We start from the raw sequence: 27,636 nt of genomic DNA, 5'->3' as shown, positions 1-27,636 counted from the left end.
GCCGAACTGCGCATGCGTGGTATTCATCCCGGACAAGTGTGTGGCACAAGCTCGTCCTATCATTTTTTTCACGCTTTCTTCTTTCAAACACATTAATTAAACATGAAAACCAGATTTACCACAGCGGACATCAGGGCGGTTATCGCTGAGATAAATGCCAAGTAGGTGACTTGTGTTTCCTGGCCCTTAAACACGCTAAACTTGGCTCATCTGTCAGGTGCTAGCTATTATGCTAAAATGTTTACTTTCGCACTCACGGCATTCATTTTCTGTTTTGTGCCTCTTTTCTTTTTCTTTGGCAGCTACATCGGCATGAGAGTGAACAACGTGTATGACATCGACAACAAGACGTACCTCATTCGGCTACAAAAGTAAGGACCCCGTTATAACCCACGCATTAGTCTTGGCGTGTGTTCTTTTAAGAAGTTTCCCACTTTGCCTAGCGAGCGTAATGCAGTGACGTCAACATAGATTTTAAAGCTGTGATGACAATTATGACCTCTTCCAAAGCATTTTTCCACTATAAGAAAAGACAGTATAATATTGATAAGTGTCTTAAAATTTAGTGCAAACTAAACATATGAACTGAATAAGTGGGGGAAGAAATGTCTATTTGTAGCTCCTTCCTCTATTTATGATGCCTAAATTATACTGTAAGAAAAAATGCAAACATATATATATATATAAATACCTCCATCCCATCCATCCATTTCCTACCGCTTATTCCCTTTGGGGGCGCTGGTGCCTATCTCTGCTACAATCAGGCGGAAGGCGGTGTACACCCTTGGACAAGTTGCCACCTCATCGTAGGGCCAACACAGATAGACAAACAACATCACGGTGTTAGAGGGGCTAGTGCGTCTGCCTCACAATACGAAGGTCCTGCAGTCCTGGGTTCAATCCCGGGCTCGGGATCTTTCTGTGTGGAGTTTGCATGTTCTCCCCGTGAATGCGTGGGTTCCCTCCGGGTACTCCGGCTTCCTCCCACTTCCAAAGACATGCACCTGGGTATAGGTTGATTGGCAACACTAAATTGGCCCTAGTGTTTGAACGTGAGTGTGAATGTTGTCTGTCTATCTGTGTTGGTCCTGCGATGAGGTGGCGACTTGTCCAGGGTGTACTCCGGCTTCCGCCCGATTGTAGCTGAGAAAGGTGCCAGCGCCCCCCGCGACCCCAAAATGGAATAAGCGGTAGAAAATGGATGGATGGATGGATATATATGTGTATGTGTGCGTGTGTATATATATAATACTCACACACAAACGTATACATATATACACACATATATATGTATGTATATATATATGTATGTATATATAAATAAACAAATATATATATATACACTCACGTATGTATGTATGTATGTATATATATTAGGGCTGCGAATCTTTGGGTGTGTGTGTGTGTGTGTGTGTGTGTGTGTGTGTGTGTGTGTGCGTGTGTGTATGTGTGTATATATAATACACACAAACATATACATACATAAGGGGAATAAGCGGTAGAAAAAATGGATGGATGGATATATATGTGTATGTGTGTGTGTGTATATATATAATACTCACACACAAATGTATACATACATACACACATATATATGTATGTATATGTATGTATATATATATATTTATATATATATATATATATATATATACACACACACTCATGTATGTATGTATCTATATATTAGGGCTGCGAATATTTGGGTGTGTATATGTGTGTGTGTGTGTGTGTGTGTGTATACTACTCACACACAAACATATACATACATATATATATACGTATGTATATATATATATATATATATATATATATATATATATATATATATATATATATATATATATATATATATATATATATATACTCACGTATGTATGTATGTATATATATTAGGGCTGCGAATCTTTGGGTGTCCCACGATTCGATTCAATATCAATTCTTGGGGTCACGATTCAATAATATATCGATTTTTTTCGATTCGATCCGATTCTCGATTCAAAAACGATATTTTTCCGATTCAAAACAATTCTGTATTCATTCAATACATAGGATTTCAGCAGGATCTACCCCAGTCTGCTGATATGCAAGCAGAGTAGTAGATTTAAAAAAAAAAAAACCTTTTATAATTGCAAAGGACAATGTTTTGTCAACTGATTGCAATAATGTAAATTTGTTTTAACTATTAAATGAACCCAAAATATGACTTATTTTATCTTTGTGAAAATATTGGACACAGTGTGTTGTCAGGTTTATGAGATACGATGCATGTTTAAGCCACTGTGACACTATTGTTCTTTTTTAAAATGTTTATAAATGTCTAATGATAATGTCAATGAGGGATTTTTTAATCACTGCTATGCTGAAATTATAACTAATATTGATACTGTTGTTGATAATATTCATTTTTGTTTCACTACTTTTGGTTTGTTCTGTGTCGTGTTTGTGTCTCCTCTCAATTGCTCTGTTTATTGCAGTTCTGAGTGTTGCTGGGTCAGGTTTGGTTTTGGAATTGGATTGCATTGTTATGGTATTGCTGTGTAGTGGTTTGTTGGATTGATTAAAAAAAAAAATCCCCCCTAAAAAAAGGATTGAACAAATAAATTTAAAAAATGAGAATCAATTCTGAATCGCACAACGTATTCGATTCAATTAGTATTCGAATACATTTTTTACCACACCCCTAATATATATATACATATAAATAAATGTATGATTGTAAGTATGTATATGTGGATATAGATGGATGAATATATGTATATGTTTGAGTTCATTTCGAACATGATACATCCCAATTTCCAGTTTCTCTTTTCAACAGGTTCGAAAAGGACTAGGAAGGAGCATGGTTTATTTAATCCCCCTTTTTCATTACATAGTGATTGCTAACATTTTTGTTCACTTGCAGTTCTCAATTCATTTTTACTCCATAAATAAAAACATTAAAAATAATAGTTTGTGAAGTATGTTGTATTTCACATGGTGAGATAAATGAGATTATCAATAAGTACAGAATGTTGATCCTGGTTCTTCATTTACTCTTTCAATTTCTATTTTGTCTACTTGTATTTGTATTTGACTCTATCTTCTACTGTTACCAAATAACATTATTTTAGTTTTACTGAGGTCTGGTATTGGAAAACCATCTCTTTAATTTACTTATTTTATAATCATTTTTATTAGCTTCTGTGTGTTCTCTCCTGAACAAAACACTGTTTTATCGTCCGCGAATAATACTAAAAAGTCTTTTGTAACTTTACCAATGTCCTTTATATAAAGATTGAACCACGGTTTGCAATTTTTCTTAAAACATTAAAACTAAGAAATTAGCCCGATCCAGGACTTTAATCTTATTGGACATCTCTAGAGATCTGAAAATGGCTGCGCAACGACTCTTCCCATCCAACCTGATGGAGTTTGAGAGGTGTTTCAAAGAGGAATGGGCGAAACTCCCCAATGATTGGTGTGCCAAGCTCAAAAACACTTTCACATTGTCATGATGTGGTATTTATAGAATTTTGATGACAAAAATGAATTTATTCCATTTTGAAGTAAGGCTGGAACATAACAAAATGTGGAAAAGTGAAGCGCTGTGAATACGATCCGAATCCACTGTAAATAGATGTTCAAGAATGTTCTGCAAGTTCTTTCCAAATGAATCCATGAAGCCAAAGCTTAACAATGTTCACTTTACTTTTCTGATAAAAGTAAAGTGAACATTTTATCAGAAAAGTAAAGTGGATTTTTTTGATAAAAGGGGAGTAAGCAATAGTAATATTGTTATTGTTATGTTTAAGTTGAAAAAACTTTAAACTCACCTTAAAAAATGTTGGTCTGTGGTTTGAGAACCATCGGGATGGATTGCCTTCAAGTGTTTTTTAGTACCTAATGTTGTGGCCAATTGATATACTGTTTGTCGTATATTTTTGTGTTATAAAGGCCTGACTGCAAAGCCATTCTGCTGCTTGAATCTGGCATCCGGATCCACTCGACAGACTTTGAATGGCCAAAGAACATGATGCCTTCGGGCTTTGCAATGAAAGTAAGAAGTAGATGTTTGAAATAGCCTCATTTATTTTGGTGTCTGTGTTGGGAATGTGCCATTTTCCACTTAAAGGGCTGTCTCCGTAGAGTGATTTTCCCTGAAACCGGACTGAAAGGGTTCACAGAGATTGTTAGATTGCTAAGTGTTCATTTAGCTGCTGTGAAACAAAAATTTTGTTAAGATTTTCCAGGTAAAGGGAAGGTGGGACACCGGCCGGTAGTGTATCATGAGGGCAGGATCAAGGTTAGCAGTGGATGAATAACCACTTTTTCAAATGCAAGGGGAACATTGCCAGAGGAAAGTTATTAGTTAGTTTAATTTAGTTAAGTATAGTTAGTTACCTACAGATCTCAAATAGTAATATATTTAATGGGAAATGACTGCCAGATTCATTTTCAGGAGGGAAAAATTCCTAAAGAGTGTTTGTTGAATGCCGGTCACCTGAAGGATATGGGTCCTTTTAAGAGAACATTTTAATTTCAAGCCCCTGTCCTCATAGTGCCGCAAGCACCTGAAATCGCGACGGCTCACCCAGGTGAAGCAGCTCGGCATCGACAGAATCGTCGACATCCAGTTTGGCTCTGACGATGCGGCCTATCACCTCATTGTGGAACTTTATGACCGGGTAGGACGACGTATGCATAAACACACAATACAGTGTGTACAGTATGTCCATATGTTGTGTGTCTGCAGGGTAACATCATTCTTACAGACTACGAATACACCATCTTGAACCTGCTTCGATTTCGCACAGCCGAGGTTGAAGACGTCAAGATTGCTGTGAGAGAGCGCTACCCTGTGGAGAACGCTCGGCCCCCGGAACCACTCATCACTCTGGAACGGTACTTTTATGAGCTTTTATGCATGTTATCGGTTTCAATCTATTTCCACATACTGTATATGTAACACAGAGGATGTTTATCAACTCAACTGCAGAGAATACAAAGTGTCCATTAGTGCTACAGGTTCTTTACATATGGATTTTTCTACAAACCCCGTTTCCATATGAGTTGGGAAATTGTGTTAGATGTAAATATAAACGGAATACAATGATTTGCAAATCCTTTTCAACCCATATTCAATTGAATTGCACTACCAAGACAAGATATTTGATGTTCAAACTCATAAACGTAATTTTTTTTTTTGCAAATAATAATTAACTTAGAATTTCATGGCTGCAACACGTGCCAAAGTAGTTGGGAAAGGGCATGTTCACCACTGTGTTACATCACCTTTTCTTTTTACAACACTCAATAAAGGTTTGGGAACTGAGGAAACTAATTGTTGAAGCTTTGAAAGTGGAATTGTTTCCCATTCTTGTTTTATGTAGAGCTTCAGTCGTTCAACAGTCCGGGGTCTCCGCTGTCGTATTTTACGCTTCATAATGCGCCACACATTTTCGATGGGAAACAGGTCTGGACTGCAGGCGGGCCAGGAAAGTACCCGCACTCTTTTTTTACGAAGCCCATGCTGAATGTGGCTTGGCATTGTCTTGCTGAAATAAGCAGGGGCGTCCATGATAACGTTGCTTGGATGGCAACATATGTTGCTCCAAAAGTTGTATGTACCTTTCAGCATTAATGGTGCCTTCACAGATGTGTAAGTTACCCATGCCTTGGGCACTAATGCACCCCCATACCATAACAGATGCTGGCTTTTGAACTTTGCGTCGATAACAGTCTGGATGGTTTCGCTTCCCCTTTGGTCCGGTTGACGCGATGTCGAATATTTCCCCCCAAAATTTGAAATTTGGACTCGTCAGACCACAGAACACTTTTCCACTTTGGATCAGTCCATCTTAGATGATCTCAGGCCCAGAGAAGCCGGCTGCGTTTCTGGATGTTGTTGATAAATGGCTTTCACTTTGCATAGTAGAGCTTTAACTTGCACTTACAGATGTAGCAACGAACTGTATTTAGTGACAGTGGTTTTCTGAAGTGTTCCTGAGCACATGTGGTGATATCCTTTAGAGATTGATGTCGGTTTTTGATACAGTGCCGTCTGAGGGATCGAAGGTCACGGTCATTCAATGTTGGTTTCCGGCCATGCCGTTTACGTGGAGTGATTTCTCCAGATTCTCTGAACCTTTTGATGATACTATGGACCGTAGATGTTGAAATCCCTACATTTCTTGCAATTGCACTTTGAGAAATGTTGTTCTTAAACTGTTTGACTATTTGCTCACGCAGATGTGGACAAGGGGGTGTACCTCGCCCCATCCTTTCTTGTGAAAGACTGAGCATTTTTTGGGAAGCTGTTTTTATACCCAATCATGGCAACCACCTGTTCCCAATTAGCCTGCACACCTGTGGGATGTTCCAAATAAGTGTTTGATGAGCATTCCTCAACTTTATCAGTATTTATTGCCACCCTTCCCAACTTCTTTGTCACGTGTTGCTGGCATCAAATTCTAAAGTTAATGATTATTTGCCCAAAAAAAAAGTTTATCAGTTTGAACATCAAATATGTTGTCTTTGTAGCATATTCAACTGAATATGGGTTGAAAATGATTTGCAAATCATTGTATTCCGTTTATATTTACATCTAACACAATTTCCAACTCCTATGGAAACGGGGTTTGTATTATTAAACTGTGTCTGCATCGTTACTTTATATTTCAGAATAAATAATGCTACTTACATAAGAAATGTACTGTATGTAACAACTTAAATATGTGTAATACCAATAAAATATACAATATATTTTTACTGTGCAATGAAAAGTATTGTGTGTTTTTTATTCATCCAGAAATAATTTCTGTAAAGAATCTAAAAATATTAATTCATCTGAAAATATATTAGAAAATATTTGAAATAAAATACAATACTAGTCAAAAAATACATGCTTTTCGTCCCCCCCAAAAAACGCTTTTCATTTAAGCTAATGCTAATATGTTGTTTAGCATTACAGCCCCAGTCATTGTAAATTCTGCCATATATGTTTTTTCTGAGAGGAAACAAATGGAATTATTTTGATGTGAGGCCGCTATTATTGTGTTGGCTTCATGCTCATTTTTAATTTCTACATGTAGACTCAGTGAGATCATCAGCAAAGCACCAAATGGAGAGCAAGTGAAAAAGGTGCTGAACCCTCACCTTCGTAAGTAACCACCAACAACATAATCCAGTTCACTTCCTTTCATTTGAACTATATTGTTATGATACAGTATGTTGTGACATTCTGCAGCGTACGGAGCCACTGTGATAGAACACTGTTTAATAGAAGCTGGACTGCCAGGCTCGGTCAAAGTTGACAGCGAAGTGGAGGTTTCCCAAGGTGTGGAGAGGGCTGAGATTTCGGATTATGTTCATGTGAACTATTTATGTTTATTTTGATATTTAATATTATGTTTTTTAGTTGCACCTAAAATACTGGAAGCCCTGCAAATGGCTGAGACGTACATGGAAAAAACGGAGAACTTTAGTGGCAAAGTATTAATTGTGATTTTAATTTTTCCTTTTCCCTCCCCTGTTGTATATTTTAAAATTATTATTTGCTCTACTGAAGGGCTTCATCATTCAGAAGAGTGAGAAAAAACCCAGCTTAATTCCTGGGAAAGCCAGTGAAGAGCTGCTCACGTGAGTTACATCACACAATGCTGCAATAAGTACGATGACTACAGTAGTGCCTCAACTTCCGAGCTTAATTGGTTCTGTGACGGAGCTCTTGACACAAAACATTTGTATCACAAACCGTCTCCCACTGAAATGAATTTAACTCAATTTAATTGGTTCTCGGTCCCTCCAAAACAGCACAATTCTAACATGTAACAGGCGGTTTAAAAATAAAAACTATCTTTTAGATAAGGAATATTGTACCAAAATAAATTACTACAAACAACTACAGTATTTTTATGAAGTAATGTTTTACTAATCTACAGCATTAACCTTTCTGCTGTATTAACTTCCAGCTGCTCTGCCGTCAAACATGCCATCAGCAGCTTTTCAATAGTTTCTTGGATGTCTTCTGTTTAGATATTATCTCAAAATTCTTGGCTGTCGTTACTCATTTTGCTTCAGTATGGTACAGACGAGCAGTGATACGCTCAAATTATTTTTCCAAATTGGCGACATGCTGGGTCATGTTTTTGATTATTTCCAAGTGGAGGAGTTCAAGTGCCTCGGCGTCTTGTTCGCAAGTAAAGAAAGAGTAGATTGTGACATCGACAAGTGGATCAGTACAGCGTCTGCAATAATGGGGATCCTGTATCGATCTGTCGTGGTGAAGAAGTAGCTGAGCTGGAAGGTAAAGCTCTCAATTTACCGGTCGATCTACATTCCTATTCATCACCTATGGTCATGAGCTTTGGGTTATGACCGAAAGGACAAGATCACAGTTAGAAGCGTCGGAAATGAGTTTCCTTCGTCCGGTGGCAGGGCTTTCCTTCAGAGATAGAGTAAGAAGCTCCGTCATTTTGGAGGAGCTCAGAATAAAGCCGCTGCTCCTCCACACTGAGAGGAGTCCAATGAGGTGGTTCAGGCATCCAGTAAGGATGCCCCCCCGAACGCCCTCATGGGGAGGAATTTTGGGGAAAGTCCGACCGGTAGGAGACCACAGGGAAGACTCAGGACATGTTGGAGAGGCTATGTCTCCCGGCTGGCCTGGGAGTGCCTCGGGTTCCCCTGGGAGGAGCTGGACGAAGTAATTTGGGGGGAGAAGTCTGGGCTTCTCTGCTTAGGCTGCAGCTCTTGCGACCCGACCTCCATGTAAACGGAAAAAGATGGATGTGTTGATGGATATTCATCAACTTTACTGTCCTTCACACTCACTTTCTTCTTTCCCATGGTTGGAAAACAAAGTTACGTCAATCTCTAGCTATAAGATAATGTTAGTCAATAAGACCAAATGTTTTGGTTGGCTCTTACAGGGTTTACTCATTGTGACATTCCCTATTTTAGTTCAATGAGTTCTGTAACTTAGCGCTTAAAAGGGGACATATCAGGCAAAAACTACTTTTCTTACTTATTGGTACCTGTTTTTGTGTATTTGGGATCTGCCTAAGTCCCAAATTTTTTTAAATCAAAACATAGAGGTATTGCTGAGATATTTAAAAAAAAAATCTTGCTTTCCTTTATACTTCCTCCAGATGAGCCATTTGGAATTTGACCCAAACTTATATCTGTCAGTGGATTCACTATAGAAGCGCTAAAAACTACAACATGTGCTGATGGGGAGAAGAGGCAGTGGAAGTTGAGGCATGTACAGTAAATAAGCCCACAAAATAGCCCATCCTGAATAGAGAGAGGGTCAGAAAGCGGCTGGAAGATGGTCTGTAAAAAGTTTGAATAAAGAACCACCATTACATGTTATGTAGACCAAAAATAAGTATATAGAAAAACATCATAGAATGACCCATTTGACTCAAAAAAATTGTATATCTAATTAGCATCTTCCATTTAAATTAATTGAACTTAATTTAATTGGTGCTTAGCCCCACACTAAAACAATACAATGTTGACACTTAGGAAGGAAGGCCTTTTAAAATTAATAATGAACAGCATTTACCAAAGTACTTCTGATTCTGATTGGGATTGGATAGTGAACTTCTACGGTATCTCCTTCCAGCTGCTTTTCTTTCAAATCCACCATCTGAAGCTTTTCCATATTTAATAGATAGATGGCTGCCGTTTAGATATGGTTTTGACATCTTTTGCTGGCGTTATTGACTCATTCTGCTTTAGCATGGTGCAATCTAGCAATGATATGCTCAAATTTTGTGTTTTTGATAAATTTTTTTTCTTTAAAGTACCAGTACAGTGGAAAAACAAGTGGCCTCTATTTTGAAGCTATTGTCATATATATCTGATGTATGGTATCGAAAGACCTACAAAATTTGTGAGTAAATAGATCTGCTCTAAGTAATATCAATCTCACGGAGATTCCCGAGCCATTTTAGCTAGCCAGACACGTCATCGCGTGACGTAGACGTAGGAACCACAGATCTCTTTATCACCAACAACAATGCAAATTTTTCTGATTTTGTGGGAGCTAACTATTTTTGGACAAATGATGGTCCAGAACCATATATTTGTTATCCTGAATATAGGGAGGATGAGCTTCAAGTTTTAAAAACTCTGATTAACAGATCCAGATTTAGTGAAACACTAAGCATTATGCAGCTGTATTGCTAAGTGGTAAACAAGAAATACAAACTATAACAATCAAATTATTGCTTACTGTACAATGTCTGTTCACGCTGTGATGACGACTGATAGGATGTCCATATGTTCCAGTTTAGATGAAGAATTATTTTTAATCCATACGAAGGGTTAACAATTTTCTGCTGACACTGTCTCCTGTTGTAGTGTGTTTGTCTCCATTTGTAGGTAGAAATTGAATGTCACAGATGAACAACTTCTAGACTCATGGTTAAATCCTCCTATTATCCAGATAAGAAGCATCATTTATAATCTAGAATAACTTTGACGAGCCGAGACGCAATGCTGCAGTAGCAGAAATGGCAGCAAACGACATCTCTGTGCTACATGAGCTTCTTTTTCTTCTTTACAGTTTTACAGCAGTTTGCATCCAAACATGTTGCATTACTGCCATCTTTAGTTTGATTTTATATTTACAGAGCCCCCATTGACTCCTTATTTGTTAGTTGACTTTTTATATAGTTATTTATTTAAGACTTAGAATGCACAAACAGAAAAATGTATGTGTTCATGGCTTGAATAGAGATTGTCAATGATATTTGTTGCATATTTCTAGTATGACTCATTTGATACTATGGTCAGAGTGCAGAAGCGTTCCTTCAGTGACGTCAATCTCCGTAAATAGCCGAAGTTATTCGGAGCGCAATACTTAAAATGGCTCTCTGAATTTTGGGGCCTTGTGTGACTTTTAGATGGTATTTTTACATACTTTGCGGACTGTAAAGACAATTGGTTATGGTTTAATGCAGTGGTTCTCAACCTTTTTTCAATGATGGACCCCCTGTGAACATTTTTTTAATTCAAGTACCCCCTAATCAGAGCAAAGCATTTTTGGTTGGAAAAAAAGAGAAGTAAAGTACAGCACTATGTCATCAGTTTCTGATTTATTAGATTGTATAACAGTGCAGAATATTGCTCATTTGTAGTGGTCTTTCTTGAACTATTTGGAAAAAAAGATAAATAAATAACTAAAAACTTGTTGAACAATAAACAAGTGATTCAAGTGATAGGGACGGCGTGGCACAGTGGTAAAGTGGCTGTGCGCAACCCGAGGGTCCCTGGTTCAATCCCCACCTAGTACCAACCTTGTCACGTCCGTTGTGTCCTGAGCAAGACACTTCACTCTTGCTCCTGATGGGTGCTGGTTAGCGCCTTGCATGGCAGCTCCCTCCATCAGTGTGTGAATGGGTAAATGTGGAAGTAGTGTCAAAGCGCTTTGAGTACCTTGTAGGTAGAAAAGCGCTATACAAGTACAACCCATTTATCATTTATTTATTCAATTATAAATGAAGATTTCTACAAAGAGAAGTACTCATCAACTTAAAGTGCCCTCTTTGGGGATTGTAATAGAGATCCACCTGGATTCATGAACTTAATTCTAAACATTTCTTCACAAAAAAAGAAACTTTTAACATCAATATTTATGGAACATGTCCACAAAAAAATCTAGCTGTCAACACTGAATATTGCATTGTTGCATTTCTTTTCACAGTTTATGAACTTACATATTTTTTTGAAGTATTATTCAATAAATATATTTATAAAGGATTTTTGATTTGTTGCTATTTTTAGAATATTTTTGAAAAATCTCACATACCCCTTGGCATACCTTCAAGTACCCCCAGGGGTACGCGTACCCCCATTTGAGAACCACTGGTTTAATGGATACAATGAAACACAATTTATTATATAAAGTCAACTTGTTTTTCAACTTTACTGGCACTTTAATTCAGTGAATATCATGCACTTCATCTTCTCAGCACTGTACACTCACTTTACTCCGATGGTTGGAAAACACATTTATGTCGATATCTTCCTATAATCTAATGGTAGCAAGTAAGACCAGATGTTATGGTCAGATCTTATGGAGTTCATTGTGACATTTGCTACACCAACTAATGGCGGGGATGCTTATAACTACTGTAAAATTTTTGCTTGCATCTTAAAACAGACCAATTAGCTGAGACACAGCTTTTATCCTAAAACACTCCTACGTTGCAGCACTCTGAAATTGAGGTACCACTACACTGTTTACAGTAAAAGGATGCTACACTGAAGTTTGCGTGATAAACTTTTTGAGATGCATAATGATGATGATGAATACAAATGGGCATGCTTAATCATAGTTAGAATTATGTAATCCAATCATGTTATTGATACTTTTTTACTGATAAGATAAGATGCAGACAAATCCAAACTGATAACACAATTTGCTTTACACAGCTATGATGAATTCCACCCGTTCCTCTTTGCCCAGCATTTAAAAAACCCTTACTTGGAATTTGATACTTTTAACAAGGTAAATACTCCCAAGTTATCACATTTCATCTCCACTACTATTCTACCGCACCGATCACTTGTGATGTCGTCTTTTCAGGCAGTAGATGAGTTCTTTTCTAAGATGGAGAGCCAGAGGATCGACATGAAAGCTTTGCAGCAGGAGAAGCAAGCCTTGAAGAAGTTGGAGAACGTCAAGAAGGACCACGAGCAAAGACTGGAGGCCTTGCATCAAGTTCAGGTAAATGGTAATACAGACTTCAAAAAGTCAAGCTCCGCCAGGACATGTTTTTTTCGTTACTCACAGGAAGTGGACAGAGTGAAAGGTGAGCTGGTAGAGATGAACCTGACGGTGGTTGATCGGGCGCTGCAGGTGATCCGCAGTGCCCTAGCCAACCAGGTGGATTGGACGGAGATCGGCGTGCTCGTCAAGGAAGCGCAAGCCGCTGGCGATCCTGTGGCGTGTTCCATCAAGGAGCTGAAGCTGAAGACCAACCACATCACCATGCTTTTAAAGTGAGACCCAACACAATCTGTGCACAACAAAATGACTATCCAGCATCATTTTTAATGAAATCTAGGAATCCTTACATCACTGAAGAAGAGCAGGAGGAGGAAGCCGTTAAGGAGCCCAACGAGGACAAGGGGAAGAAAAACAAAAATAAAGACAAAGGACAGAACAAGAAGCTGCAGAGGAACAAGCCCATGTTGGTGGATGTGGATCTTGGCCTGTCAGCCTACGCCAATGCCAAAAAGTCAGTACAGATTAACTATAGTTGATCCCCACCACCCTATTGCGGGGGTGATGTTGCGAGACCCCCTTGTGAATAGTGAAAAAACGCACATAATGAACATAAAAACAGCTATTTTTTACACTAAGCCCTACAACGGGTTTCCAACCGGTAGCTCGCCAGTTCCTTTTGAGTAGCTCACAAAGGATCAAATAATATTTCCTTAAACTCTTTGTATTATTATCATAACTGTTCAATTGAGACATGATGCCTCTATTTAATGACAAAATACCACAAAGACAAAGAACACACATTTGTTTTCTGATAAAAGTTCAATTTAAAATGTTGCCAGTCATATAAGTTTAACACAATTTTTTTTTTTTTTTTGTAAAAGTAGCTATGTATATCAACTGAACTAGAAAGAAATGCATACTGAAATACTGATTAAATTATTAATATTTTTTGTAATACAAAGGGTGGGGCATGTTGACGTGACCCCAGGATGCAGTGATAGAAGGTGACGTGCAGGTTAAAGAATTACATTTTTACTTTGAAAAAAAAAAAAACACTGGCAGAAACAAAAGGGTAGTGGAAGACACGTAGCGGCAGCAGGGTAATACATGCACTCTGACAAAAAGCCAATAATGCAGCTCTAGAAAGGAGCGACAGCCAAACCTAAATAGGCTTGATTAGTAATAGAAAAAAAGGGGCACTGGCAGGAAACATAAAACAGAAAGCAAAGGAGTAGCAAAACAAGGGGTAAGGCAGCAAGTAAAACCAAAATAAGAGCACCAGGACAGGAGTGATACAGAACATAGGATTATAACTAACAAAGTCTGTCATGTAGGATCATGACATTATAGATACCACCATTTTGACAAAAAATAAATAAAGTCTCATCCAGAGGGGATCAGCGTTTGTGATTGGCATTAAAAGGCATTACCCGCCAACGGGGATCCTACACTTTTTCACAAAAAATGGCCAATGCTAATCACTGTAAGGATTTTGACACTGTACCATATTTCTTATGATAAGGTGTTTATTAGTGGGGAGCACAATGCACTTTTATAGTAGTACTATGCTATATTTATGAATAATGACACTCAAATTAGATCAAAAGTACAATACCATAGAATGGCATTGCTAGTCGTAACCAGATTATTCTCCCCTCCATTCCCTTATAAGGTGTACATACAGCAACATTTTGTCTTTACACTGCACCATAAACACCAGCTTTACAGAGACCATAACAGGAGCAGCACACAGTGCTATTAGTCGTAATAAATGTATGACATTTATTTTTTCAGATACTATGACTGCAAGCGGAGTGCTGAAAAGAAGGAACAGAAAACAATCCAAGCAGCAGATAAGGTAAAAAAGAAAAAGTCAACTCTCTCCAAATTTACAGTCAACGGCCACTGAAAATGTTCCACTGACTTCACACAAGGCCATGAAATCAGCAGAGAAAAAAACCCACCAAACCTTGAAAGAAGTCCAGACGGTGACTACCATTCAAAAAGCCAGGAAGGTCTATTGGTGGGTGGCAGTTTCACAGCTGCTCATTGCTCGTGTCTACAAGGTCACGGTAGACAATTGTCTGTGTCGGCCTCCTTTTTTGGTAGGTTTGAAAAGTTCTTGTGGTTTATCACCTCGGAGAACTACCTCGTCATCGCAGGAAGGGACCAGCAGCAAAACGAGATGATCGTCAAGCGCTACCTGCGGGCTGGTAGGGAATCTTTCAAATTCTGAAGTTGTTAGTTCTCTTAATTCATTGTCACAATCTGCCATTTGTTGCTAGGCGACATCTACGTCCATGCTGACCTCCACGGTGCAACCAGCTGCATTATCAAGAACCCCTCAGGTCAGTCTGTTTGTGTCCTGATTGTCTACACTGTAAATTTAGGAAGTTATGGTAAGTCCTAATGGAGGTATTCATCTTTGCTGCAGGTAATCCCATCCCCCCTCGCACCCTGACAGAGGCGGGCACCATGTCTGTGTGCTACAGCGCCGCCTGGGATGCTAAGATAGTCACCAGCGCTTGGTGGGTCCACCATCATCAGGTGAGACCAGTTACACAAGAAATTAGGTTACCTGTTAGATGTCAGATGTGTACAAAGTACGACCCGCTGTTTTTTTTTTTACTTTATGGGCCGGCTGTACATTGTAGAAACCCCAGCAAAATGGGGAAAAATAGAGTGAAAAGGAAGAATGTAAAGAAAACAAGCTAAAATGTTCATCCTCATTAGAAATAGTAACACAAAGCTTTGTCTTAAAAAGAATTATGTTACTATTGATTTTTGTTTATGCAACCCTCAGTGGAAAAGGTTTAGACACCCTTGATGTATATATATATGTGTACAAAGAAACCACATAAATTAAATATTTTACACTAAAAAAAGACACTACCTATGTATGTACTGCATAGTTCGTTTTATTTGAGACTTTTATTTCTTTTTTTTTATTATTAATGTAATTAATCAATTTAGAGGCTGTAATATATGTGTAATATTATAAAAAAACATAACTATTTGATCAACTAAAAATATTTAAAAAAAAAATTGTATGTGTTTTTTTGTGTTATTTTTTGTTATGGAGAAAACATTTACTAAAAATAGTTTGGTAAAGTATTTCTCTTCAACTCGCAAAAATAAATGTATCTTCAATTTTATTTTTACAAGACAGTTTTAATTTTATTAGGAAAAAAATGCAACAGTAGTAATATTTCTTATAACATAATGAAAAAAATCATTACCAAAATATAGTAATTACATTCTGTACAATTAAACATATTTTTGTGCAATATTTGTATTGAAAGATATTACATGATGATAACTTGGCTAGTGATAAAATTGTTTAATTTCATCTTTTTTTTACTGTACAGAACAAAACATCTTTCATTTAACAACAAACCTAAACCCAGGAAATAAATACCGGTACATGAAAAAAATAAGATTAATGTTTATGGATCATAAAGTGCTTGTTGAAAGCATAAATACAAACTATGTCTGTAAAACTCATGTTACATAACAGAGCTGTGTATTTTTTAGCATATTGTATTTTATTAACGCAGTATGATCATTATTTTGAGGTTGTATGTTGTAAAGGGCTGTGTATGATTTATTGATTCCAAGTGTTGCTGTTGTTGTAGGTGTCCAAGACAGCACCTACAGGAGAGTACCTGACCACTGGTAGCTTCATGATTCGAGGTATGAAAAATGAATTCATATTTTAACACCCTTACTCAACAAAATGCTGAATCAATGCTTACTTTTGTCCTCAGGGAAGAAAAATTATCTTCCACCTTCCTACTTGATCATGGGCTTTGGCTTCCTCTTCAAGGTAAACGCACAAGCTCGTGTGTTTAAGCGTGTGTACATCCAACATTTGTGTTGCAGGTGGACGAGCAGTGTGTGTTTCGGCACAGAGGCGAGCGTAAAGTAAAGACGGTGGAGGAGGACATGGAGGAAGTGGCCAACAGAACTGCCGAGCTGTTAGAGGAAGGGGAGGAGCTGATTGGTGCGTGCCCATTGGTGTTATGTTATCATGCTAGCATCAGAAGACAGAGTGCATTGCCCTGGCAGGTGACGATAGCGGTGGTGAGGATGAAGCAGGAGGAGAGGAGGAGGAGGAACATAAGCTGCAGGTTAACGATGTGGAGGATACGAAGGGTAACGACTCGGAGGCAGAGGCAAGTGAAGAATTGAGCTACCCTGACACCACCATCGCCCTCACTCATCTGCAACCCAACAGGTACTGAAAGCATCGTCTTCCAAACACATCATGATAGCTCATATTGTTGGGTGTTTTTTTTTTTGTATAAACCATGCAGGAGCTCCCAGAAAGTCACCTTTAAAGAAGATGAATCCCTGCAGGTTCCATCTTTCTTTCAACCATATATCCAGTATGTCTTTAAGATGCATTATCAATGATTTTCTGCCCAGGCCGACGTCCAATTGCTGGGGAAGAAACACATGACAGCGAAACAGAGGCGGTGAGTTCCCTTCACAATATAATTGTCGAGAATTTGCACTGAAACAGTTTTTTCTGTGTGAAAAAGTTAGCTTATTGACAAGCCGAGGCACATATTTTAGATGAGAAAAATGTCACTGCTCACCGCCAGATGGTATACACTATAGATGCGCGTTTTGCGGTCACAACCGCGGAGTCCGCGGATAAACCGCGGGTCAGGCGGGTGACATGACGAAAAAATTGATTTTAAATAGATTCGGGCGGGTGGCGGTTGAACCAATTCGGAAATATATCTTGTAATAATCCCAGGAATGTAGGCTCATAAAACTTTTTCGTTTGTCTTGTCTTTATTGCACAAGATGTAATACAACCACACAACAGCTCTCATGTCTCTAACGCTTTTCCAGGGACAACTCGAACCTTCACTTCCTGTCGATAACGTCACTTCCCTATCTCTCCCGGAAGTCCCGCCCCCGAGCCAAAGTCATTGGCTAACACCCCGTAGCCAGCCGCTACATTAAACATAGTTAAATGTTATGTTGAAGAGGTTAATTTAGCCTACTGACATGTATTTATAAATGGTTGATTTATATAGGCTAGTAAGTAAAGTGTTGTACCTGACAACTCTTGATGGTACAATCCATATATAACGTCACAGACGACGTCACGCTAACATCACGTGACACCTCTGATGAAGGCTGCAGAAGCAAGGTAGCCCAAACTTGTCAGCTACAACACTTTACCTTACTAGCCTATAGAAATCAACCATTTATAAATAGTTAAATCTTGTTACCCATATAGAAAAAACAAGCAGCACTCTTTGAAACAGTATGGGGGCATACTTTTATTTTGAAGTGTCTCGTTTGGTCTGTCGACGGATGTAAGGAAGCTACTTCCGGGTATGGCCAACGAGGTATTTGTCATTTGTTGGTGTTTTACTTGGTAAAATGTTTGATCCACATGCTGTGCATGTTATTATTTTTACACTTGTAACGTGCTTTATTTATTACAGTTTTCACGGTGAATTTGAAGGGAAAGTAAGCCTTCAAATAAATCAGTTCAAGAAAGCAATTCTGTCTGTGCTATTTGGAGGGAGTTACACTTTCTAACCTCACTAGTGCCTTGCATCGTCTATATTAGATATATAAAAACGGGCGGGTGGCAGGCAAGTGTGGCTTTGATGAAATGTTGGTTCGGGTGGGTGGCGGGTGGATGACGACTTTAGTGATGCGGTTGCGGATGATATAATTGCATATCCGCGCATCTCTAGTATACACATGAATTATGTACCTTCTGCCATCTAGTGGAAAATAATTGAATTGTTTTCCTCTCACTACACACATGGCAAACAAATATTACTTTGTACTTAATAATAATCAGTTTTGGATAGGGCTTGTCCTCATTAAGGTCACAGGTAAGCTGGAGCCTAACATCAGTCACTCAATCAAAGTTTATTTATATAGCCCTTAATCACAAGTCTCAAAGGGCTGCAAAAGCCACAACTACATCCTCAGCTCAGATCCCACATCAGTCGACAGCCAATCACAGGGCACATGGAAACGAACAAGCGTTCACACTCTTTGACTATAGGGGGTAAATGGGACACAATTAAATAGGTAAATCAATCTTTAAATAGTGACTTGAATGTGTAATTGGTTAAATATAATTAAATACACAAATATGTTGATAAATGTGTCATTATTTGATTTCAAATTACATTTATTTTAATCTGTAATTATGTATTTACTAATTATTTAATTAAATAAAATGTAATTAAATAGTTCTACATGAAAGTGTGTATATATATATATATATATATATATATATATATATATACACACACACATATATATGCACAAAAAAGGTTGAAAGATAGAACCTGATGGCCATAAGACATAACTGCACTTTTTGTCGATATAGATAAAAATAGTGGTCATGTATGAGATTTGGGCTGCCAATTATGATTATTGTGATCGATATGGAAATTATGATTACTGATTGTTAGGTAAAGCACTGTTAGGATGTGAACGTACTGTAATACCATCATAATAAACGTTATCCATATATCTAAAGAAAAATATTATTATTTTTTTCTTTAATAATATCAACTTGTCAGCTAGTTGTCATTACATGATGCCTTTATGTCTATTTTTACATTTTGATGGAGGGATATTTTTTTTAAAGTTATGTACATTTATATGTACCGTATTTTTCGGACTATAAGTCGCAGTTTTTTTTCATGGTTTGGCCGGGGGTGCGACATATACTCCGGAGCGACTTATGTGTGAAATCATTATCTCATTCATGGAAGAGACGAAGAAAATATCAGCAATCATCACACACACGTCAGCAATTGTCACACACATGTCAACCAATAAGAATTCGGCGGGGGAGGGTCATGGCAGAAGTGCATTGTGGGTCATGGAAGGCTAACTGCTATATGCTAGTGCCGTAGCTTTTTTTTTTTCTTCTTATGACAAAGGGAGTTTTTTGGGGTTGATGCACTAATTAATTGTGTTTTTTATGTTGATTTAATAAAAAATATATATATTTTTTGTAAAATAAAAAACAAAAAAAATAATAAAAAATTATTCTGCGGATGGTACCAATTGAGCTGCGGCCGCGGCCCTGTGGTTGGGGGCCACTGAAATAAAGGACAAGTGAACATCCCAGTAAACAAACTAAAGACTTTATAAACAAGTTATGAAAACGTTCCCGACACATTGCTTGCTACATGTTTCCTCACCTCATTAACTCTCAGTCACAGCAGCTGAAGGTCGCTGTACTGAGAAAATAAAAGCAACATCAAATGTTTTTTCTCCTTCGCTGTATACGTTTAGTGTGTGGACAAATGCGTCCGTCTCCAATATTGTCCACACCTGTCTCCATCTAAACACAGCAGCGCGCTCTTAAGCGAACGCCGGGAAGCAACGGAAAATTACGTTAAACCAAGCGCTTGGCTCCGTTTACTCTGAGGGGAAATCTTTGGAGTAAAGTCCATGTAGTTAGTTCGCCAAACGACGCTAATGTGCATGCGCCTGACTTCGTGTTGCCTAAAATGCATTATTAAATGACGGGTTTTCGGTAACTAAAAAATTAGACGGTATTACTAACCATTTGGAATTTTATCACAAATTATCATTATACCGTTTACCGTTACATCCTTAGTCCATTAGTAAAAAGTCAAGGGCGGTCACGGCATGTTCTTGCCGCTGATGTTGGCCAATTTTTTAGGGCATCGCAGGTAATGACAAGGGCGGTCGCAGCAGTTGCCGTGGTAAATTTGAGCCCTGGGATCATTCTGCAGCGTGTAAAAAGTCAGACCTTCAAAATAAAAGCCAGTAAAATAAAGCACTGCGCAGGCGACGCATGAGTTGGCAAACTGACAATGTTCTGTGTTTTAAGACGCAAGTGTTGTCAGGTATGTACTCATGTGCTAAACAAGCAAACTTCACACACCGATGTCCAAACTGAGACTGCGAGGGAATTAGTCGACTTTCTTCCTTTCATGTTTTTGTCTTCTGACTTTCCCTACTAGAGATGAGAAGAAGAAAAAGCAGAAACCAGAGGAAGCGACCGACCCCGACAACAGCACCGACCCCACACCTGCAGCACCGGAAGTGGACCCCGGCTCAAAAAGTGTGACCGGCCCCTCCCAGGCGCCGCCCAAGAGAGGCCAAAAGGTTGTGAGGATTCTATTAGCTCATCTTTCATGGAAGCCTAACGTGTGTGGTTGGTTTGTCTCAGAACAAGATGAAGAAGATCAGAGAAAAGTACAAGGACCAGGATGATGAGGACCGCCAGCTCATGATGCAGCTGCTTGGGGTGGGTGTGGACACACACGTTCACAACACACAAAATCAAATGCACACAAAATCACTGACCACAAACAAACACACACAATGGCCAATATACAATCGCACGCACACACACACACACACACACACACTCAATCACATGTTAAGTCACAGAATTACACTATTTCAGACAAACTTACAATCACACAGACACAAAATCACAAACAACACACATACACACACTTACCCACAAATACATAATCACAGACACCAACATACAATCAGATATAAAATCACACACACAATCACATAATTGAATAAAATCATGCACAAAGTTACAAACCCACTTAATCACATGCAGAGTCTTACAATAACACCCAATCACACGCACGCAAAATTCCACACAATCCCACACACAAAGTGACACACAAACACACACAATCATACACTACCATAAAAACACGAACAGAACATCACACAAATACCTAAAAATCACACAATCACAAACACACAAACATAAAATCACATTCACAATCAAAATCACACACGGAAAAAATCACTCAACCAAACACACACACACACACACACACACACACACACACACACACACACACACACACACACACACACACACACACACACACACACAGAGTGACTTAAGATCAAAGGGTTAAGACGTTGTCCTTTTAGTCAGCAGGTTCCACAAAGGAAGAGAAGGAGAAGGGAAAGAAAGGCAAGAAGGGAAAAGGGAAAGAGGAGCTCCTAAAGAAGACCGCCCCTCAGAAGCCTCCTCCGAAACCTCGCCAAGAGGAGACGGCGGCCAAAAGACCACAGCAGAGGACAGGCGAGGATGAGGAGGGGGCTGTTGCGGAACAAGAGGAGAAGGTATGTGGAGTTTAGTTGCTATGGTAACGTCAGTGTGTCAATCACATACTTTCTTGTATTTATGGGATATATTCGATGCATCCTGTACCCTGTGTTTAAGCAGAGACTCTTATTTTGAAACTTTGAAAGTCTCCATTCTGTTTCTGCTCATAGTTCTGATCGAGGAAGAAATTTACCTTATTTGAACTTATTTTTTTTTAAATATATGTGCAATGGAGAGATTCTGTGATTGCAGCACAGATTTTACATACAGTAAAAAGTAATACAAACAATGAAAAACTAAATTGAGTAATTAATAACACAAGTACCTCCTATGTGAGCCTGCACACACGTGTGGAAATATAAGTTAAGTTAAAGTACCAATGATTGTCACACACACACTAGGTGTGGTGAAATTTGTCCTCTGCATTTGACCCATCCCCTTGATCACCCCCTGGGAAGTGAGGGGAGCAGTGGGCAGCAGCGGTGATGCGCCTGGGAATCATTTATGGAGATTTAAATTTATATTTTTATACATATATATATATATTTATATAAATAAATGTGTATATATATATGTATATATATGTGTGTGTGCATATATGTATATATATATATATATGTGTGTGTATATATATATATATATGTATATATATATATATATATATATATATATATATGTGTGTGTATATATATATATATGTATATATATATATATGTGTGTGTGTGTGCATACATTTATATATATATACATGTGTAAATATATTTATACATACATACATATATATATAAAGGGGTGTCAAAAAATATATTTTTGAATGAGCTACGATTCTTATTTGTAACGATTCTTAATTTAAAAAAAAATCTAAAATTTATAAACAACAAAATATATATATATATATATAACTTGTCCTGTCAGGCCCTCGGGCAAATCATATTGTTGATGTAGATGCCTATATTTGCTGTACGGAATCACTTGAGAAAAGAGAAGTGTGGTATCCTTCTCTTGTAGCTTTATTTGTATTTGACTATAGTAAATCTTTTGGTAGCATTTGCTTAAGTAAATGTTTTGGTAGCATTTGGTTAAACAAAACCAGTTTTCTTTTAAGTAATATAGAAATTGATCAAAGCAGTTTGTCTATTTTATGGAGGAATGTAGTTAATCGCACCTGATGTTATTTTAAAAAGTATTGGGTTTGAATCGATAATCGGTTTGAATCGTGTGGTGACAATGATTCACAGCCCTAATATACACACACAAACATATATATATATACACACACACACACACACGTGTGTACATACATATATATGCACTATGTACAAGTAAATAAAAAAATTGTGACACGACTAACAGCATGCCCATTTTGGAGATCACAAGTATTTAAATTAGTATGTTATAGAACAGGGGTCACCAAGCTTATTGAAACCAAGAGCTACTTCTTGGGTACTGATTAATGCAAAGGGCTACCAGTTTGATGCACACTTAAATAAATTGCTAGAAATCGCCAATTTGCTCAATTTACCTTTAATAAATAAATCTATATATATATAAAAAAATGGGTATATCTGTCTGTCATTCCGTCGTACAATTTCTGTCCTTTTACGAAAGGTTTTTTTGTAGTGAATAAATGATGAAAATAACACTTAATTGAACAGTTTAAAAAAGGTGAAAACATGAAAAAAATGAAAATTGAATTTTGAAACATAGTATATCTTCAATTTCAACTCTTTAAAATTCAAAATTCAACCGAAAAAAATGAAGAGAAAAATAGCTAATTTGAATCTTTTTGAAAAAATTTAAAAAATATTTTATGAAATATCATTAGTCATTTTTCCTGAATAAGATTAATTTTAGAAAATGGATGGATGTTTTAAATAGGTTAAAATCCACTTTGAAATAAGATTTAAATTTGATTCTACAGATTTTCGAGATTTGCCAGAATAATTTTTTTGAATTTTAATCATAAGTTTGAAGAAATATTTCACAAATATTTTTTGTCGAAAAAACAAAAGTTAAAATGAAGAATTAAATTAAAATGTATTCATTATTCTTTACAATAATAAAAAAAAAATACTTGAACATTAATTTAAATTGTCAGGAAAGAAGAAGTAATTTAAAAGGTAAAAAGGTATATGTGTTTAAAAATTCTAAAATAATTTTTAAGGTTATATTTTTAGTTTAAAATTGTCTTTCTGAAAGTTATAAGAAGCAAAAAAAAAAAAAATGAATGAATTTATTTAAATAAGTGAAGACAAAGTCTTTAAAATATTTTCTTGGATTTTCAAATTCTATTTGAGTTTTCTCTCTTAGAATTAAAAATGTCGAGCAAAGCGAGACCAGTTTGCTAGTAAATAAATTAAATTTAAAAAATAGAGGCAGCTCACTGGTAAGTGCTGCTATTTGAGCTATTTTTAGAACAGGCCAGCGGGCTACTCATGTGGACCTTACGCGCGGGCACCGCGTTGGTGACCCCTGTTATAGAGCCTTCCTGCACTGTGGCCCTGTTACAGTTACCTGTAGGGATACGTTGTAATGGTCTATGTCCACTCCAACAGACAGAAATGTAATATCAAGAAATGCTGACAATTAATAAAAGATCTTACAATAAAAAAGGTTGTGAGTATATTAGCATAGTCTATTGTTAATATATATTTATTACACACCCTGCTTTGACTGATAATGTTTGTGCTTTTAGGAGGACGAGGTGGATCCAGACAACCCCGGAGCAGAGGTAGACTTCAAACGCCAACATTTAAAAAGACAAATATGTTTAACAAGGTTCTGTCATGTTGTGTGTGTGTGTGTCAGGAAGCAGAGAACCTACTCACCTCTCTGACAGGACAACCTCACCTGGAGGACATGTTAATGTTTGCAGTGCCCATGTGCGCCCCCTACAGTGCACTCTCTAACTTCAAGTATGTACAGTATAGTGGCATTCCTTCATCAGACACTAGAGTGAGGTTTTTTTTTGTACTGCCCAAAACTTTACAGGCATAAAGTCAAGCTGACACCAGGCAGTCAAAAGAAAGGCAAAGGTAAGACGTTCCTTTGGTGTAATGAAGCTGGAGCCTACCCCAGCTGGATTGGTGTAATGAAGCTGGAGCCTACCCCAGCTGGATTGGTGTCCAGACAACGAGAAGCTAAATCGCTACTTTGTTTATTTCTGTGTACCTTCCAGCTGCACGCACTGCACTTTTGAGCTTCATGAAGGCCAAAGAAGCTTCGGCGAGAGAAAAGGATCTTCTACGCAGCGTCAAGGTAAGAAGTCGTCAACTACACAAGGAATATAGTCTTTTTCTTTTCTTTTGTAAAACTATGACCCCGTCTCTCAGGATGGCGACCTGTCCAGGAACATGCCTGGCAAAGTGAAAGTGTCTGCTCCCAACCTGCAGGCGGTCAAGAGGAAGTAAAATGATCACCTTCTGTAGGTAATTGACATTGGACACTTGATTTAGTGTTGGATCATGGAAATGGATTCTGATGACCAAATCTCATCTCTGGAATGGGAAACAAATCATGTGAATAACACAATACAAGACAGTTCTTTTTAGTGCGCCTCTCATTTTCACCCTCTAGACACAGCATGAGGCACACCACACTTGTCTTTACACGTGTGTCAGATATGTAGCGTAAGATTTGTGTTGTGGTTGTAGTTAGTCCTGTTGTAAAATCATCACTAGTGTGCAAAGGACTCTTTGAGTGGGCTTCATAAGCAACCATCTTGCTAAGGTGAGCTTCAACAACAGGACACTTTATCGTCCAGTTAAAAAGTATAAAGACTGGAAATATTACTTCAACACTATATTAAAGGACAAAAGTTAAAATATGACAAAATATCAATCTAGGGGTGAACCGATACGGTACAGATTGCTGGTATCTGGGAATCAATACCAGTAATAATAACTTTTATTTATGATGCACTTTTTATTCGCTACATATTAAGGCATAAAGAAATAAATGCATGACACCTCACACAATTTAAAAATTCGATGTAAGCTTTTTTTTTTTAAAGGGGGGTTTTAAACCTTTTTTAAAGCATTTCACTGTCTCTGGGGCCCTGAGGTGATCAGGATGGGCATTCCATACATCCATCCATTTTCTTCTGCATATCCGAGGTCGGCGGGGGCAGCAGCCTAAGCAGGGAAGCCCAGACTTCCCTCTACCTAGCCACTTTGTCCAGCTCCTCCCGGGGGATCCCGAGGCGTTCCCAGGCCAGCCAGGAGACATAGTCCTCCCAATGTGTCCTGGGTTTTCCCCGTGGCCTCCTGCCGGTCGTACGTGCCCTAAACACCTCCCTAGGGAGGTGTTCAGGTGGTATCCTGAGCAGATGCCCGAAACATCCTCATCTTGCTCCTCTCGATGAGCAACGGCTTTACTTTGAGTTCCTCCCGGATGGCAGAGCTTCTCACCCTATCTCTAAGGGAGAGCCCCGCCACACGGTGGAGGAAACTCATTTCGGCCGCTTGTACCCGTGATCTTATCCTTTCGGTCATGACCCAAAGCTCATGACCATAGGTGAGGATGGGAACTTAGATTGACAGGTAAATTGAGAGCTTTGCCTTCCGGCTCAGCTCATTCTTCACCACAACAGATCGATACAACGTCCGCATTACTGAAGACGCTGCACCGATCCGCCTGTCGATCTCACGATCCATTCTTCCCTCACTCGTGAACAAGACTCCGAGGTACTTGAACTCCTCCACTTGGGCAAAGACTTCCTCCCCAACCTGGAGATGGCACTCCCCCCTTTCCCGGGCGAGAACCATGGACTCGGACTTGGAGGTGCTGATTCTCATCCCAGTCACTTCACACTCGGCTGCTAACCGATCCAGTGAGAGCTGGAGATCCTGGCCAGATGCATTCCACACACTTCAGAGGCCTTGTCCCCCATAGTCTTGAGCTGTGTTCTGGTTGAGAACAAACTGTGCTGTTGGCCTGATGGCATCACCGAGCAGACATTGGTGGGTGTCAAAGTCCCATTGATAGTCACACACACACACACTAGGTGTGGTGAAATTATCCTCTGCATTTGACCCATCCTCTTGTTACACCTCTTGAGAGGGGAGGGGAGCAGTGAGCAGCAGCAGTGGCCGTGCTCAGGAATCATTTTGGTGATTTAACCCCCAATTCCAACCCTTGATGCTGAGTGCCATGCAGGGAGAACCTTGTGTATATATTTGATGCGGGCGAAGATGGGGAGCCAGTGAAGGGTGTGGAGGATGGAGGTGATGTACTTCAGGATTGTTCAGAACATACTGGAGCGTTTGGGGGCTCCTTTCAATGATCCCGATGAGTGCGTTACAGTAATCCAACCTGGAGGAGACAAAGGCATGGACGAGTTTCTCCGCAGCAGGAATGGAGAGGAAAAGGCAGAGTTTGGAGATGTTACAGAGTTAAAAGAAGAAGGTTTTGCAGATGTGGGTACATGATTGTTGAAGGACAGGTGGGGGTGAAACTTGACCCCAAGGTTGGCAACAGAACGTTGTGGCCTGAGAGTGATGAGAAGAGCGGAGTTGTTGAGGGGTACCGGTCTGGATGGATTCTGTTGTTGAGCCATTCAGCTGCAGAAGTTTTGGCTCATCCATGTGTTTATCTCCTCCAGGTGGGAGCTAAGACAAGCAATAGTAGCAGAACTTAAGGTAGAGTTGTGTGTCGTCAGCATAGCAGGGGAAGCATGTACATGGCGAAGAGGGACTCAATGGTGCCAATTTTCGTTATCTTTGTAAGTGTTAATAAATGTTAATTGATAATAATTGTATTTTTATGTAACAATTAAAAATGAGCTGATTATGATAAA

At 38.5% G+C, this 27,636-nt stretch overlaps 1 protein-coding gene across 1 annotated transcript; it reads left to right on the top strand.

Moving 5' to 3' along the window:
* LOC133550002 (ribosome quality control complex subunit NEMF-like) lies at positions 1–27,636 on the top strand. The gene is made up of 32 exons (XM_061895975.1): positions 1–161; positions 303–371; positions 3,934–4,036; positions 4,539–4,664; positions 4,733–4,881; positions 7,071–7,138; positions 7,226–7,315; positions 7,397–7,470; positions 7,547–7,617; positions 12,421–12,496; positions 12,575–12,715; positions 12,782–12,990; positions 13,056–13,229; positions 14,513–14,576; positions 14,653–14,741; positions 14,828–14,931; positions 15,004–15,066; positions 15,153–15,265; positions 16,354–16,411; positions 16,486–16,544; positions 16,601–16,721; positions 16,787–16,955; positions 17,035–17,077; positions 17,147–17,196; positions 20,713–20,857; positions 20,922–20,999; positions 21,662–21,856; positions 24,535–24,570; positions 24,648–24,754; positions 24,831–24,874; positions 25,018–25,097; positions 25,172–27,636. The coding sequence occupies exons 1-32, from the start codon at positions 103–105 to the stop codon at positions 25,247–25,249; spliced, it is 3,105 nt and encodes a 1,034-aa protein (XP_061751959.1). The 5' UTR covers positions 1–102; the 3' UTR covers positions 25,250–27,636.

Source organism: Nerophis ophidion, linkage group LG03 (assembly GCF_033978795.1).
Source record: "Nerophis ophidion isolate RoL-2023_Sa linkage group LG03, RoL_Noph_v1.0, whole genome shotgun sequence".
Taxonomy (NCBI): domain Eukaryota; kingdom Metazoa; phylum Chordata; class Actinopteri; order Syngnathiformes; family Syngnathidae; genus Nerophis; species Nerophis ophidion.
This window is presented reverse-complemented; position numbering and strand designations above follow the sequence as displayed.

Bases quoted from the DNA above. Each gene is read 5' to 3' on its own strand.
- LOC133550002 (XM_061895975.1), top strand. From the start codon at position 103: ATGAAAACCAGATTTACCACAGCGGACATCAGGGCGGTTATCGCTGAG. The intron at 13,230-14,512 runs GTCAGTACAGAT...TTATTTTTTCAG, and splicing joins GCCTACGCCAATGCCAAAAA to ATACTATGACTGCAAGCGGA. The intron at 24,571-24,647 runs GTAGACTTCAAA...TGTGTGTGTCAG, and splicing joins CAGACAACCCCGGAGCAGAG to GAAGCAGAGAACCTACTCAC.